This window comes from Glycine max, chromosome 14, assembly GCF_000004515.6.
Source record: "Glycine max cultivar Williams 82 chromosome 14, Glycine_max_v4.0, whole genome shotgun sequence".
NCBI lineage: Eukaryota > Viridiplantae > Streptophyta > Magnoliopsida > Fabales > Fabaceae > Glycine > Glycine max.
In genome coordinates, this window is record NC_038250.2 from 2,576,288 (window position 1) to 2,592,241 (window position 15,954).

A 15,954-nucleotide genomic window follows, 5' to 3' on the forward strand; every position below is an offset into this window, starting at 1 on the left:
TGATTCACATTGGAAAAACTTCTGCATGAATAACCATACGTGCCTATTAAACTTTGACTATATTAATCAACGCCTAGGTCACTAGTTTGTTCTCTATCATTATAAAAGCTTGTCAGTAAATTAACTTTCAAAATTGGTATTATTATTATTATTATTATTATTTTGGAATGTGAATGGGTGACTTGAAAAAATTAAAGATTGATTGATATAAAAGGAACAGGAAAAAATAGGAAAGGAATAAGCTTTTTTTGCCGTCAAAATGGGGAAAAAGTGGATTTGGGAAAGTCTTGATTGTTTATGTTAATTGGATCAATTAAGTAAGAATTTTTTATACAGACATTCTAAATGCACATTATTATTTGTGCATCGAACTTTATTTAAATGGTTGGTTTTATGGCTTCAAGAAAGCTTTTACAGAATACAATAACAAGATATTGCGGAGAGCTTTCAAAGGAGGGCCCTTTGAGCATCTTGAATTGCTTTCTAAATCGGCTCGGTGCCTTAATCGTTGAGAAACAAAATTAACTTTTGGTTGGAATGTGCACCAATAAGTGCTACTCACTCTTTTAAATCACATTCCATGCTTTGATTAGAATCATTCTAAAAGTTTCTTTTTGTCATGTTAGTTTACTGATTGACTTTCTAATTAATTGCACACCATTAAAAGTTGCTTCACTGTCATAGTGATTTCGTACAAAATCCCAAATTCTTTGCTAGTAGGGCTAACTACCATGGCATACTGATATTTTAGAGTATTAAAAAGTTTTCCCCAATTATTATTTCATTTTTTAAAATAATGATATGTGTTTGGATGAGCGATAAAACCCCCAACGCATGTCAATTTCATCACAAATAATAATTACTTCTACGTTATTAATACAATTTAAACATAAATTTACCTGCAGATGTGAATTTGAGATACTAAATTAAACACACACTTAGTTATTTGTGTTCATGTTAAAGGAAAAGAAGATAGCAAATGTATTGAGAAAGAGAAACAAGTATAACTCCTAAAATGTGTTGGCTAGGTCATTTCCAAGTAACGATCATTCGCTATTATAAAATAACTGCAGTATTTTCATCTACTTGCAATTATTTTTTTGCTTGAAAATGTTTATGTGCTTATTGATATGATTAATTTTTGTGTCTGAAAATTGTCTTATTAATTTTAGTCGTCGTAATTTTTTAAAATAAAATAGCCCATGTCAGTACAAAGTGGTGATGTAGTAGGTATACATCTAGCTGTATTATATAACTAATTATTGTGGGAGTGCTATGTAACATGATGCCTAAATGTATTTTACATCATTAGTAAATAATGATGGCAATTGATTTAAAAATAAAACAAAACTTATGAAGCTTAAAATTAGTAATATTTCTAAGAATTAAATTATATTTATAGGGACTATAAGTATATTTTATCCATTTATTTTTATGTTGAAATAAATGATAAAAAAAATTAAAAAATTTCAACTTTAGATTTATAACTGCGCCATGCAGTTCAAAAATTAACTGCAGGGATCCGGTTCCAGTCGTTCCTTCCTACAAACAATGTAATACTGGTCATGGAGCCGAGTTGGTGCAAATTTTATTAACTTTTCCAATTCAGTGAAAGTAGGTTATATACCTAAAATGATAAAAACATTCACAAGGATTTTTATACTTTTTTAGTTATTTTGATATAGATTTCGACCAAAAACTTAAAGATTTTTAAAGAAATAATTATTGATCCTGTTTAAAACTTTACCATAAAAACAAAACTATAACACACTGAAATTTTTTCTAATTGAATAACAATAATATCATATATTTTTACTTTACCTATATATAGTTTTTTTTAGAGTTACCTATATGTAGTTACATCCATGCCCCATGGGTACGGAGCTGTTAAATGAGCCATCCACAAGTACGGATAGTTCTTATGGCAAAAAAAAGGCTCTTGCTATTTACACCTCATTTTATTACTAAATACACCCAAATGCTCCCTTTCAACCTCTCAATTGTCCATTATGCCTTTTTTTCCTTAAAGAAGAATATCCCTTTTTCTATCTAGAAATATATTTTCAGAATTACATATACCTATTATAGAAATGCATCTTCAGAACTATTATTCATAGTTTTAGAGATATACTTTTGGAATAAGTATATATTTTTCAATAAAATATTATTTAAGAATTAAGAGGGTTGACGAGAAATAAAAAAAAAATGATAAATGCTTATCTTATTCTCATGTTTATTAGTCTTATTTTCATCCTATCATTAGTGTTCTTTAAATCCTATCTAAAATGTTATTTTCATCTTATATGTATTATTCTTTAAACCCTAATTCTAAACTACCTTCATCATATATTCATTGTATAATATTATGCTTTCATCATTGTTATTCAATATTTTGTGTTTTTCATCATCTGACAATGTGTTTCAAGATACGTTCATCACTAACTCTGTGTCGCACTGAATCATTGACGTAGACTTTGGATTAGAAAATGAATGAGCACACTTAAAGAAAAGAAATCATCCTCAAAAACTTTGTTTTGAAATTAAAGTGTATAATGTATGAAGTTAATAATGAATGTACCTTCAAATACAGTGTCACGTGAAAAAAAACATAAAATATTGTATAATAATGATGAAAACACAACATTTATGTAATGAATATATGGTGGAGATAATTTAAAATTTGGATTTAAAGAATAATGAAGATAAGATAAAAATAATATTTTAAATAAGATTTAAAGAACACTAATGATAGAATGAAAATAAAACTAACAAAAATGGATATAAAATAAGTATTTATCATTTTTTTAATTTCTTGCCAACAATCTTAATTTTTAAGTGATATTTTATTAAAAAATATATACCCATTCTAGAATTATATCTCTGAAATTATGAATAATTGTTTCTTATATACATTTCCAGAATATGTATATGTAATTTTAGAAACACATTTTTAGAAAGCAAAAGGGATGTACTTCTTAAGGGTATGGGTAATTGAGAGGTAGAAAGGGGAGTACGGGAAATAGCAAGATCCAAAAAAAGTTCGGCCTAAAGTTATAAGTTTTTGTAGGTGTATGGGTTTAGCCAAACAAGTGATCATATCGGGCTTGTTTTATTTTTTCCTCTTAGTTTGATTACAGATAAAACAAATAAAAAAGAAACAACATTTGATTGTAGGGGAATAGAAATTAGAACAGAAGTTTAAAATTTTAAATATTTGGAGCGGAGCAGAGAAGAGGGAATAAAAAACCATCATTTTAATAATATTAAGAAATCTGAAGGGATGGAAAAATATTTAAAGATTTTAGACTATAGTGATTAAATTATGGTAGAATGTAAGCTAATATAGTGTTTTCAACATAGTACTAGGCAGAAATGTTTTTAAATACCTTATTAACAAGTTAATAGATCACTTTAATAAGGAGGCGTTTGGTCGTGGAAATTAAGTTTTAACAATACTTTGTAAAATATATTAGTTAATCCTAAATGCTTAATAACAATGTGATGGTGAAGAAGAAGAGGGGTGGTGGAAGAAAGGGGTTGGAGGAGGAAGAGGAAGATAAATTTGTGCCTGTGTCGAGGGTCAACATTCTAACGGCGTGGATTGGTGCAGTTAGGCCTTCTAGTTTGGACCACTGCGACGATTTTTGACAACACTAACAGTCTCATGATTGATCAAGCAATTGGGAATGGTTCCACGCCCTATAATTTCAGCATTGGACATCTCAATCTCGCTCTAGCAATGGACCCTATGATTGGGGTTGTTGTGGTTTTGGGGGGTGATGGTGATGACTTTGTTGGTGATGGTGAAGAAGAAGAGGAATGGTGGAAGAAAAGAGTTGAAGGAACCACATGATATTATTCTTTACTTTTTTTATAAAAATAAAATTGTAATTCTTATGTGTAATCCTACTCAAACAAACATTACATGTGACACTACATATGACATTATACTGTCATTTTTTGAGAAAACTTCTTAATGCAAATTATGGAAAAATGTTTCCATAATAGTCGTACATTTTCAATCCTTTTTTTTTTTTTATAATTGTGTAGAAGCATCCAAATATACTTCCTATTTTTACCTCATTTTACGTTTTACAAGGTAGCTTTAACTGATTTTCAACTAAAATCGGTAATAACGTCAAAACATATTATACTTTTTTATGATTTTCTTCTCACAATTTATGGAAATGAAAGCCACACTAATATAAAGCAAATATATATATATATATATATATATATAAAGCGAGAATAACTATAAATGATTGCAAGTAGATTGCAAATTGCAATTTTGGTAGGGCACTGAGGACCAAAAGTCTAAGAGAGGGGATGTTGTTAGGTTGTTGCTTATAACTCAACGTAGTTAGGAAGGACTAAAATGATACCAGTTGTGATCCACTACGAAATGGAAGAAGGAAATAACAAAATAAATTATGGGGAAGTCTATATCATCACGCCTTATCTTGCTATGCATGGGGTGTGTGAGCAATTTGACAGTGATGTGAAGTTTTTTCCCACTAATTTTCGTGTTTCTCTCCTTCTTTTTTACTCGGTATCTTTTTGAGCTTGTAGTGTTTAGTGTGTGTGTGTGAGTGAGAGAGAGAGAGGCTATTACCAATATGGCTCCATGTAGGGAAAAGAAACAGGCAATTAGCAGTCAAAGGTTATGATTTCTGATGTTACCCTCATTGCACATATATACCACATGTTGCGGACTTGAATCCAAGACTTCGAACGTAAACTTTTTGCATAATCATTCAAATTAACAAAGTGGAATGAATTTCCAACAACTCGTTGTCTTGCTCAATTTCCTTAATTTAACTACAAAAAGTTTATTGTGGAGAAAGCTTCCTTATCAAAGTTTGGACATGAAAACTTTTTAAGGGGAATTACGTACGAGTAGTTGAGAATGGACTTTAAGTTTTTTAAAGCAAAATAGTTAATTTCTTATTAGCTAAACTACTTCCATTTAAACATTTGATTAGTTTTAAGTTCTCGACAGAAAATACCCGAGTTAAAAAAAATTACTTACATTTATTAGCTATTCGCATATTTAAACATAAGAAGTCAGTCCAAAAATGAAAACATTTTTTGTTTTCTTTTTAACTCACCGAAGTTTAAAATTATTCGATAATATTTAATTAAATTAGATAGGTTAGGAGCAATTTAACAGGACTAGTTAGTTTCACAGTTTTATGTTGAAAATACGTCATTAAAATAAGAAAGATCTAAACCCTTCAAAAAAAAGTATATAAAATACGGAGAAATCACTGACTTTCATTAGTGGGGTTCAATGGTGGCATTTTGTCGCATGATATATATAAATATCATAAAGTATATTTTAGAATGTTAAACTAAAACCAAGATTTTGTTATCTTGGTTACTCAATATTTCCATGATTTGACCTGAACGGATTCCAATAGGAGATGAATTGTTTTTGTTCCAAAACAGAGAATATAGAAAGACATGATTATATATCCACCATGCATGAGTCACTCCATTACTACTACTAGCTAGGACAATTTGGCTCTAAGCCCTTAAGAGACAAGGCAATTTATGTTGTCTGAAAGCTGAGGGTAGCATCAATTGAAGAGCGGGGAGAGTGATAATGAAGATGGTGGCAAGTGGGTCCTCCAATAGCATTAGTGTCATCAGTGGAGCAAGCTATGCACTAGATAGAGAATACAGATATATATATATGGAAGCTGCATTGTGAAGCAAAGCAAACCCAACACCAAAAGAAAAGTGGCATCCAAACTAACATGTACATCATGATACTCTTCTCTGTTCATTTCCATGCTTCACCCTTCATCCTTCATTTTTCACCTACTACCACAAGGTCCTTAAACCCCACTCCCATTCCATAAAGCAAGCCACTTCATTGAACTCCAAGTTTCTCTCTATCTTTATCCATGCTTGTTCCGAATTCATGGATTGATTTGACAAATGTCTTCAACTACAAGATACTCACCCCAACATACGTAGAGAGCCAGGTTATTTAACTTTTTGTTACCATTCATTCTACTAGGTGAGAAAACCCTCTTCTTTTTCTGTTTAATCCTTTAGATACTTTATTTTTTTTCTACTTTCCACTGATTTGTAGCTTGTTCTATAATCAAGTTTTTTTGTTTTGGTCTTTTATGTATCCAAAAGGTGATCATTGATGATCCAAATTTCAACACCAACTCTTTTTCTCTCGTGTTTCCTAATTTTGGAAACCTTCTGGCTGGTTGCAAAGCAAAATTCCAAGGCATAACAAAGGTTGAAACTTGGAATGGATTCATTCAATCAGAGTGTTCAGAATTCCAGCTTCAGGTACAATCCAAATTTGAACACAAGGACACATGCAGATGAAGAAGCTGAGTTCTTAGGGATTCTTGATATCTTTGTCCACCATGCCAGGAATATTCATAACATATGCATCTATGACAACCAGGATGTGTATGCTAAGTTCTCTCTCACTTACAACCCTGATGAGACTCTCTCTACAAGAATTATCAATGGAGGTGGCAAAAACCCAACATTCAATGAAAAATTGAGGATGAAGATCACCCAAATAGATGCTGTTCTGAAATGTGAAGTTTGGATGTTTAGTAGGTCAAGGATTCACATGGAAGACCAGCTTTTGGGGTTTGCTTTAGTCCCAATTGCACAAGTTGTTGGCAAAGGAAAGGTGACTGAAGATTACAGCCTTTCCTCCACTGATCTTTTCCACTCTCCTGCAGGAACTGTCCAACTAACATTGTCTTTGGACCCCTCTTTGGCAATCAACTCATCAGTGAATTTGATACCTGAATCAGCAAAGAACTCATCAATATCATCAGAAGTTATTTTGCTTGATAGAAAGATCTCAGAAGTTATGTTGGACCCAGTTGAGTATGCTAGAATTGAGTTTCCTGACATCAGTGTGGTGAAGGAGAATCAGCAAATGGTATCTGAGTACTTCAATTTGGCTTCTCAAGGTACTACTTCTGCTCCTTCAAGGTCCAACATTGGAGGGTCACTACCATTTCTTCATCTTGGTGCATCTCCTCAACTTGATGATTATGAGATGACTATCAGTTCACAAGATGAGAATCATGTAGGGTCCATTTCTCCAAATGAGAGCATTCAGAACTCTTGCTTCCTAGGCTCCACCATCACAACCTTGAGTGATGATAGAAACTCAGCCGATTCAGTTGAGAAAAAGAACCATTTGAGCACTGGCGACTCATCAAATTCTGTCACTGTGTCAATCACTGTGGAAGGTACTCAAAACTGTTGTGCTGGTCCAGATACCCCAACTTCCAAGAAAGAAGAAGGTGAGGCCAGAAATGACAAAGATGCAAACTTCTCAAGCAAGGAAAAGGAAAGCAAAAAAACCAATAACAACAACACAGAAGCTGCAAAGTTTGGTCAAGTTTTTTCAGGTCCACTAGGGAACATCAATTTAGAAGCTGAGCAAGCTGCTATGCAAAAACAAATAGTGGACATGTATATGAGGAGCATGCAGCAGTTCACTGAGTCCTTGGCAAAAATGAAGCTCCCAATGGACCTTGACAAACCTGAAAAAGTGGATCATGGTGATGGTGATGTGATTCAGAATCATGACAGCAGCAAATTAGAAATGGATAAGAAGAAAAAGGATGGCTCACGTGTGTTTTATGGTAGTAGAGCCTTTTTCTGATCACCCCTCTTGGTGCTGAAAATAGCAAGCATATGAGATTGTGAGAATTTAATTATTATAGCATTAGGTTCCTACCTCAATTTCCTCAGTGATATTTATTAAAGATTTTAGTTAGTCCTGGTTTGTTTGACCTGTACTTTAGGTGATGACAATAATCTTCTGTTTTAGATGTCTTGTTTATTGTTTAACTCATGGCTGTGCAACCCAAAAAATCTTCATGAGTATGCATAAGTTTTCTATAGTGTAATCATGGCAAGGTTTTTGTCAATTTACTATACCATTAAAATCAGTGACTTTTAAAGCATGTTTATGTACTAAAAAATGGCAACTCTTGTAAAGAGGAATTGATATATGCTGAGTAAAAGCTATTCTTTTAGAACCTAATGTGACTCAATTAACAATACGTGTTGAGTTGCTATAAGAGGATATGGGTTCGATTCTTCCATTTATAAATTCTCTGTTTTAGTTTTCATATGAACAATTATTTTATGTTTTAACTCTTATATTTCTACTTTGTGGCAGTTTTATATTGCTAGAAAATTGACAACTACTAAAACGTAAAAAAAAATTGGATGAATAAATAGACTAAAACATAGAATTTTAGGTATAAAATCTAAATAAAAAGATGAGACAAAGTGTAAGGATGAGATGATTAATTAAAAAAAAATTGTTTGAGAATAATCCATTTTGTGCAATTTCTGATAGCAGTAGTTATAATACTTGTGTGGCTAATTAAATTGCAAGAAGGCACAGTCTTAGTACTTCAGAGGACTGAGAGTTTAAACTATATTCACCATTCTTCTTCAATATGCGATATACGTTTTCCATTAAAAACTAATGTCATGATCAAAGACTAAGAAATCTGAGCCAAATTTTGTTGACTATTGTTATTCTGGTGGATGGTGGGGCAGATTCACCAATTTTGTCAACACAATATGGAGTTCATCGTGAAAACAGTTCAGAGCAGACAAGGAAATCTAATATGTGGAATCCAAAATCCACGTCCACATTGTTCTCGTTATTGCTTTTTGCACAATCAAAATTGCAAAAAATCTGTCACAATTATCAACGTTACTGCATCTGAATTTAAGTGAAAAATAATTAGTGAGGTTTAGGTAAGAAACCATAATCAAACGTAGGCACATCATCAATCATACATAATTTGTTTTCAGCCAAAGAAATTGTACATTTTGTTGTTGTTGTCGTTGAGATAATGGTTACTGTAGTAGTGTTGCTTAAGGAAGAAACAGCATATTCATGTTTTTATGTGCAAAGGGTGAAAATACGACACGCCTCAATTTTGTTAGATCAAGCAAACAAAGCCTATTGGCTTCGGAACTGGCCCATACGAAGTTGTTGATGTTGACTATGAATTGGTTGCTTTATTATTACATTTTGTCCTGTTAATTAGGACCATTTTTCAGAGGTTTGCTTTGTAATATAGGAAAGTCTATTGGCTATTGTGATTATCAAGTGAAGACTAAAGGTCACGTTTCTGACAAGTGATGGGAATGGGATGGGACAATGTTCGCCCAATTATGGTTGCCTTGGATAACAAATTTCTCATATTTTGATATTTATTATTTGAATATTAAATAATTAGTACGGCATTTGATATTATATACATTTTATTTTATACATTAGAGGTGTTTATTAGACTTGGTTAACTCAATTAAAATTAGGAGAGCTTAAAAGTACTTTTATTCTAAAAATAATAATATTTTATTTTTTAATTAGGAGAGTTATAAGGTGGTTTGATGATTATCAGAACAAATAAAAATTAGAGTAATAAAAAATTATGTGTTCGAATCTTTTTACTATAACATATTAATTACTAATATCTCTCAATAAAAAATAAATCTTTCTCAATTCATACATTAGAATGCACAATTTTATGTTAAAATTTGAAAAAAGTATTTTTGTAATTTTAAACCAAACATTGGCTACTTAAATTGCTTTGTTTTTCACACAAAAGTCCATATTTTTTTTTAAATTAAACCAACTGAAATCTAACCAGTATATATATATATATATATATATAATTTTCTTTAAAAATATCCCCTAGACAAATACATTTTTAATTAATATTCTAAATTTAAGGATTTTTTGTTTATATTTTTACGATATTATTTTTCTTTACTAATGATTCTAAACTCTATACCTTAAATTATAGTTATCAATTTGATAGGCCAAAGTATACCAACTTGATTTTTGGGTTAGTTTGATGTGAGCTTGTTGAATTTCTTTTTCAAATTTAAACCAAATTCAATCAAATAGTTTTAACTGGTACATATACTTTATCTTCTTCTATGAAGTTTTATAAAATTTTGATTCGTGTGCACTTCTAAATGCAACTTATAAAGATTTTTTTAGTTAAAAGAAATAACAAAAATGATCTTCCTTCAGTAAAAAAAAAAGTTGATCTTCCATGTATTGTACAGAAAAATTTATCTTTTTATATTATCCATTAATACTAATACCAAAGTCACATGTAAATGAAAGTCACATGTAAATGGTTGTAAAAAAAAATTCACATGTAAAAGTTTTAAAAAAATAATAAGTTTATACTGTGTGAATAATACTGAGTTTTGTTATAGTTATTTATTTATGAACTGAAATAGTATCGTAGCATGTGCATCACATAAAATACATATTTTTTATATAATTAAATTTTCTAATAAATAAATATTTTTATTATATAAATTATAAAATAATGAAAATTTAAAATAAATAAATATCTTGAGCCCCACATAAGTTTTGGAGAAGGATAAGGATTTTGTAGGGTTAAAATCCAAGTTGGCTTGAGAACAGTGAATCCAAAAAGGAGTGCATTGGATCCAAACCACATGATCTAATGTCACATGAGAAGTTCAAAGGAAGTTATTATTGGTCTCATTAAAATTGTTCTTAGATCGTACCAAGGGATTGAGACTTTTATTATTCTAAAAACATTTTCATAAAATTGTAATTTCGTTAAACAAAATCTACAATGAAATCATGATTCCATTGCGCGTCACTTTATCCCCCTTAGCACAATGGGAGCATGACTCTGTTGTTATATTAATTTTAGAGCATCCTTCTTAACACAATGAAACCACGATTTTGTGCAAGTCAAATATTCATGCAAAAATGTGATTTCATTATGGAAAAGGAGTGCGTAACGATGAATGTGCATGGCTGCTCAGTGATGGTGGCGAAGTGGCGTGGAGGAGATGGGATAGGGTGGTGGCACAACGCAGAGGTTGTCAATGATGGTAATGGTTGCATGATTGTGGTGAGAGGACTGTCAATCCGCGGGGGATTGGAGTGAGAAGAAGGTGGTGGGGGGGGGGGTGAGATGATGGGGAAGGAAAAAGAGGGAGGGTCAAAAATGGACTTTTCCGGGGGGAGGTTGAGGCCAATAACAAAGTAGGCTGGAACCAATAGCAGCTCCCAAGTTCATATCACTACCTTGGGCTACAGCCAATGTGATGGATCTACTAAAACTCAATCTTTATTTGTTTATATTCTTATAAGTGAAATTTTGACCTAATTCAACCTAATGTGGGATTTCCAACATACATGACTCTAGTTAGTGATTGTGATTATGACTTTAACTTTGGCTGCTTCTATTTTGAGCCTGAGGTGGAAGAGGTGCTTTGAGGTTTTGTAAGAGGATATTGCATTTATGAGACGTAGTCAAAGTGAGATAGTTTCTAGTGGGATTCTAAAAGGGCCCTATATTCAAGCTATGAGAGGAAGGTTGGTAAGGGAGAGTGAGTCTATGTAGAATTTTAATTGACATGACATGTTTCAATTGCTGGGAGAATTAAAAATAGACAAAGAACAAGAGGTCGTCCCTTTATTTATTACTGATTTACTATTATCTTATTTTCAAATTTTTCATAAAATTAAATTAACAAAATAAGTAAGAAATAATTGAAAAGATGTATGGGAATGAATGGAATGGATTTTGTTTATGCATTATTTGGAAAATAATAAAAGCCCAGACTAAAAAACATTACCTATGTTTGGTAGTTTATTTAATTATAAAAAGGATATAATTAATTTTTTAAAAGGTATTATTATTGAGAGTAAATTTTCAAGTTGAATCATTCAAAGTTAAACGAATCCTTTATTGTTAAATTTTTTGCTATGTAATTAATCCTTTATTGACTTAACCATTCAACAATTAGTTTCTTAAAATTTGTGAGGTATTTTTTAAAAAAAAAACTTAAAAAATAGGTAAGTGTACTTCCAAACAAATTTCCGATAAGTAGACTACATGTCATCCAACCTTTGAAACTGTTCTATAAATTACCATAAGGACACAAAAGGTTCACATTGCATCCTGCTTATTTTGCTCCTTCTCTCTAAAATACTTTATTGATCTATGTGATATCACCCACCCTCAACCATGGAGAATAATATTCATGTACCCTTCTTAATAATGTTCATGTACCCTTCTTTTGCCCACCTTCTCAGAATGGCTCCACGGGCAACAATTCCACCAATTTTACCACCCTCTTTGAGAGCTCCCCTACTGTTGGCTTCAACAAATTAAAGTCATTTATCCTTTGATAACATCAATATATAGTAACGATAATTTTTCACCATTATTATCTTCATCATGATCACCACCCCAACTACCATTAATATCGCCATCAATTATTGTTGATATCCCTTTTGAGTCAAATATCCTTCCCTAGGAACCAAATGAACAAATGCAACCACAAATATGGTGTGGTTGCATTTGCTGAGAGCTCCAAGGGGAAGGCTACCTGGCTTAGAGAGTAAGCTCCACACCATGCATGGACTTTCTCAAACCCATAGTCCTGATTATTCCTGCTGGCATTGACATTATTAATCCATCATCAACTTCAGTCCTGATCAAGATGTGGACATCATCTCGGTGCATCATGCTTCAGGTCTCATCTGCGAAATAAACCTAAGCAACCCTCTCTCCACTTCTGATGATTTGCGCTTCTTGGGAACCTTTCACGTGTTTTCTGTCACAGGCTTTTACAACAACAACCTTTCAGCTTCTTCATCCCCCAACAACAACAGCATTCCCTATTCATCCTCTGCAATTCAATTCACGAGAGGAAGCCCTCCCAAACTCTTTGAAGGTCTTATTGGAGGCAAGCTTATAGGTGTAGAACCTGTGCAGGTCATGGCTTCTATCGTTAAGAAGCGAACATGTTCTACTTGAACAAACCCACCAATCGGGATAACAAATACTACCGGGGATGGATAAAAAGGTTTCATTTGTGACTTTGTGTGCCTTGAATAATACTACAATGGACTTATTTTTTATGCTTTTTACCTCTGGGTTTGTGTGCTGTAAAGCATGGAGTAATAATACAAACATGTTTTGATTCACTTTTGATGGGTTTTTTTTTTTTTTTTGCATGAAGTTTTTAGAGTTCCTAACTGAAGGGGATTTGGTGACCATGGTGGGTCTCTCTGTGTTGAAGGCTCTCTCTAACTACTTTATTTTGCTGTTAGGTTGTGTATTTTTTTTGTTTAAGTCATAGTTAATCTTGAATGAAAGTAATCTTGTTTAAGTCGGATTAGATAATTAAGGATGACTAAGTATTTAACATATTTAATATAGTTCCGTACCTGAGATTAAAACTTTAAATTTCTAATTAAGTTGGAATAATCTTACGACAGCTGATTCACTTGCTTGATAATTATTTGGTTGTGTATATATCGGTGTGTCAATCTCAATTATCACCTCATATTCATCAAGTTAATTACACACATTCGTCTAAACAGCTCTTATGGTTGAGGATGAGTGTGTTCTTACGAGTCCTCACCTCCACAGTGGCGGTACGTATCATATTCTTAATTTCCCATTCAGATTGTGTGCTACTTATCTGTATAAACCATTGTCTTAATCGATTTCTTTAAGAGAGTTGTGACATTTTTTAACCATTCTCTTTAACCTAAGCATTAGGATATTTAGTGATACTGAAAAAAAAAAAGCATACAAAATCATTCGAGAATATATATGTGAAATTTTATAAGGGACACATTGTAAGTTAATATATAGTCATGAATTTGGAGGTGGGTAAACGGGTTATGATATGCGAACCGTCCATTTTAACTCAGCTCATAGCAACCCATTTAACTCAACTCATATACAAGTTGGCTCATTTACCCTGCAGTTTAATTAATAAGTTTGGTTCGTAGGTTTGCATACTAACATGTTTAATTCGCATAACATATAAAATAATTATTCATTTATTAATTAATTGCAAAATTTATGGGTCTGTTTGTTACAGTATTTTTCGTCAAAGAATCACTTCTTTTAAAATATATATAAAAAAGAAATCAGTTTTAAATTTTTTTTTTTTTTGTGTATTTGCTTCAGCTTTTCAAAACAATCAGAAGTTGAAAAAAAATCTAAAATGGAATTAAAATCAGAAGTGATTTTGATAACTACTCATTAAATTGGTTGCTTCTTTAATAAAAATGTTTTCTATGATTGCAACAAACATAAATTAGATTTTTCTATTTAAAAATCTCTAAAAAAAAGAAAGAAAAAATAATCATTAGTTTATTTTACATCAAAATCACTTTTTTTTAAAAAAAAAATTTGTAACAAACATGCCCGATATTTGATATTCTATGGGTTATTTAGTTGTTTATATAAGATAAAAGAGCATATTCATACCCCCACATTCTTATAATCTTATTTATTATTTGTAATATATGCGAAATATTTTTTCTATACTTTTATGTTTATTTTGTACCAAAAAATATTATAAATATATTATTATTTATAATTTTAAATGTATAAATAGTGTTTAACCACTATTAACATGCTAACATGTAAAATGTCTTTAATTTCTTTAATAAAAAAAACTATGCTGTAAGACATTTTTATTTTTATGTTAGGTCTTTTTTAAAAAAAGTTTAAAAAATCATTTCAATATTATTATGTTATTATTATTTATATTGTAATTATATATGAAATATTCACAATATTATTAATATCAATAATTAAATATTAGTAATAAAGAAAATAATCACATCAAAATAGCGATCGTATTGAGTTTTTGGTCGCTAAAATAGCATGAACTATAGCCCTCTTGCAATGAAAATCCTTTTTGTTAGTGGCCATTTGAAAATGGATACAAGAGAAATAGAGACCAAAATTAATTCGGTTGCCAGGCAACAAAAATGTGGTGTTGACATTTATCAAAGAAAATAGGTAAATAAGTATATTTCTATCTCAGTTTTCATTAATCAATTAATTCAATATTTACTTTTATCAAATTCTTTTCAATCTAATAAATTAATTTAACAAATTTTAGATAAAAATCAACTCTTTTAACATTTTACTAATATGTCGGTTATTTTTTTTTATTATGAAGGATCTTATTTTTCTAAGAAAATATGATATTCATTGTCAATGTAAAATTATTTTTACACTAACATCAAATAAAAATTTAATCATTTAGTCATATCAAATTAATCATTAAAAATATTTTAATTTGTTTTTTTAGAAAAAGGTTAATCAACCCATCATTTTTTCCAATCACTATCCTCCAATCCACCCTCCCATCTCAAAACTCCAACACCTATTTTCTCTAAATATGTTCCCCTACCTTACTCTTTATCAAAACGTTAACCCCCATACCAAAATCCTAACTCCTCATTTTTTTTTTTTCCAGTAGCATTCCTCCACCCTTCCACCATCTCAAAACTCAACTCTTTTTTCTTTCTTTCCCTATCTAAAAAATTAAATTATTTTGGATTAGATAAAGTGGTTTGGTTTCCTAATTGATCTAGTTTTGAATTGTTTCTTAATCAATTTTGAATAGATTACTTTTTAAACCATTTTTGAAAACTGGACTGGTTTTGAAACTGATTTTTATTAAAGTGGTTTCAAACTAGTTTGTGAACTCAGCCTTACTTAGAATAATTTTAACTTGATCTCAAACATAATATCTTTAACTTGATCTTAGTTACAGTATTTTTTACTCAGTCATGATTAGAGTATCTTTAACTCGATGTCGATCAAAGTATCTTCAACTTATTTTTGGTCAAAGTATTTACAAACAAACTTTAGCTAGATTAATTTCAATTCAATTTTGAACAAATTATCTTAAACTTAGTCTCAACTAGAATATCATTAATTCAGTCTTAACTAGAATATTGTTAACTTAATCTCGACCAAAGTATATATCTTCAACTCGGTATTTTTCAAGGTATTTACAAGCAAACTAAATCTAATCAAACAATTTTGATTGGTTTTGTTTCTATTCGTTAAAATCAAATAAACTGAACCAAACTAAATA

The 15,954-nt window shown here is 30.9% G+C and overlaps 1 protein-coding gene across 1 annotated transcript; it reads left to right on the plus strand.

The window, feature by feature from the left end:
* The first annotated feature begins 5,588 nt into the window (after window positions 1-5,588).
* Window positions 5,589-7,967, plus strand: LOC100818818 (uncharacterized). The gene is made up of 2 exons (XM_003545115.5): window positions 5,589-6,025; window positions 6,151-7,967. Exon 2 carries the CDS (start codon window positions 6,272-6,274, stop codon window positions 7,661-7,663), a length of 1,392 nt encoding a protein of 463 aa, XP_003545163.1. The 5' UTR covers window positions 5,589-6,025; window positions 6,151-6,271; the 3' UTR covers window positions 7,664-7,967.
* The last annotated feature ends 7,987 nt before the right edge of the window (window positions 7,968-15,954 follow it).

Bases quoted from the DNA above. Each gene is read 5' to 3' on its own strand.
- LOC100818818 (XM_003545115.5), top strand. From the start codon at position 6,272: ATGGATTCATTCAATCAGAGTGTTCAGAATTCCAGCTTCAGGTACAAT.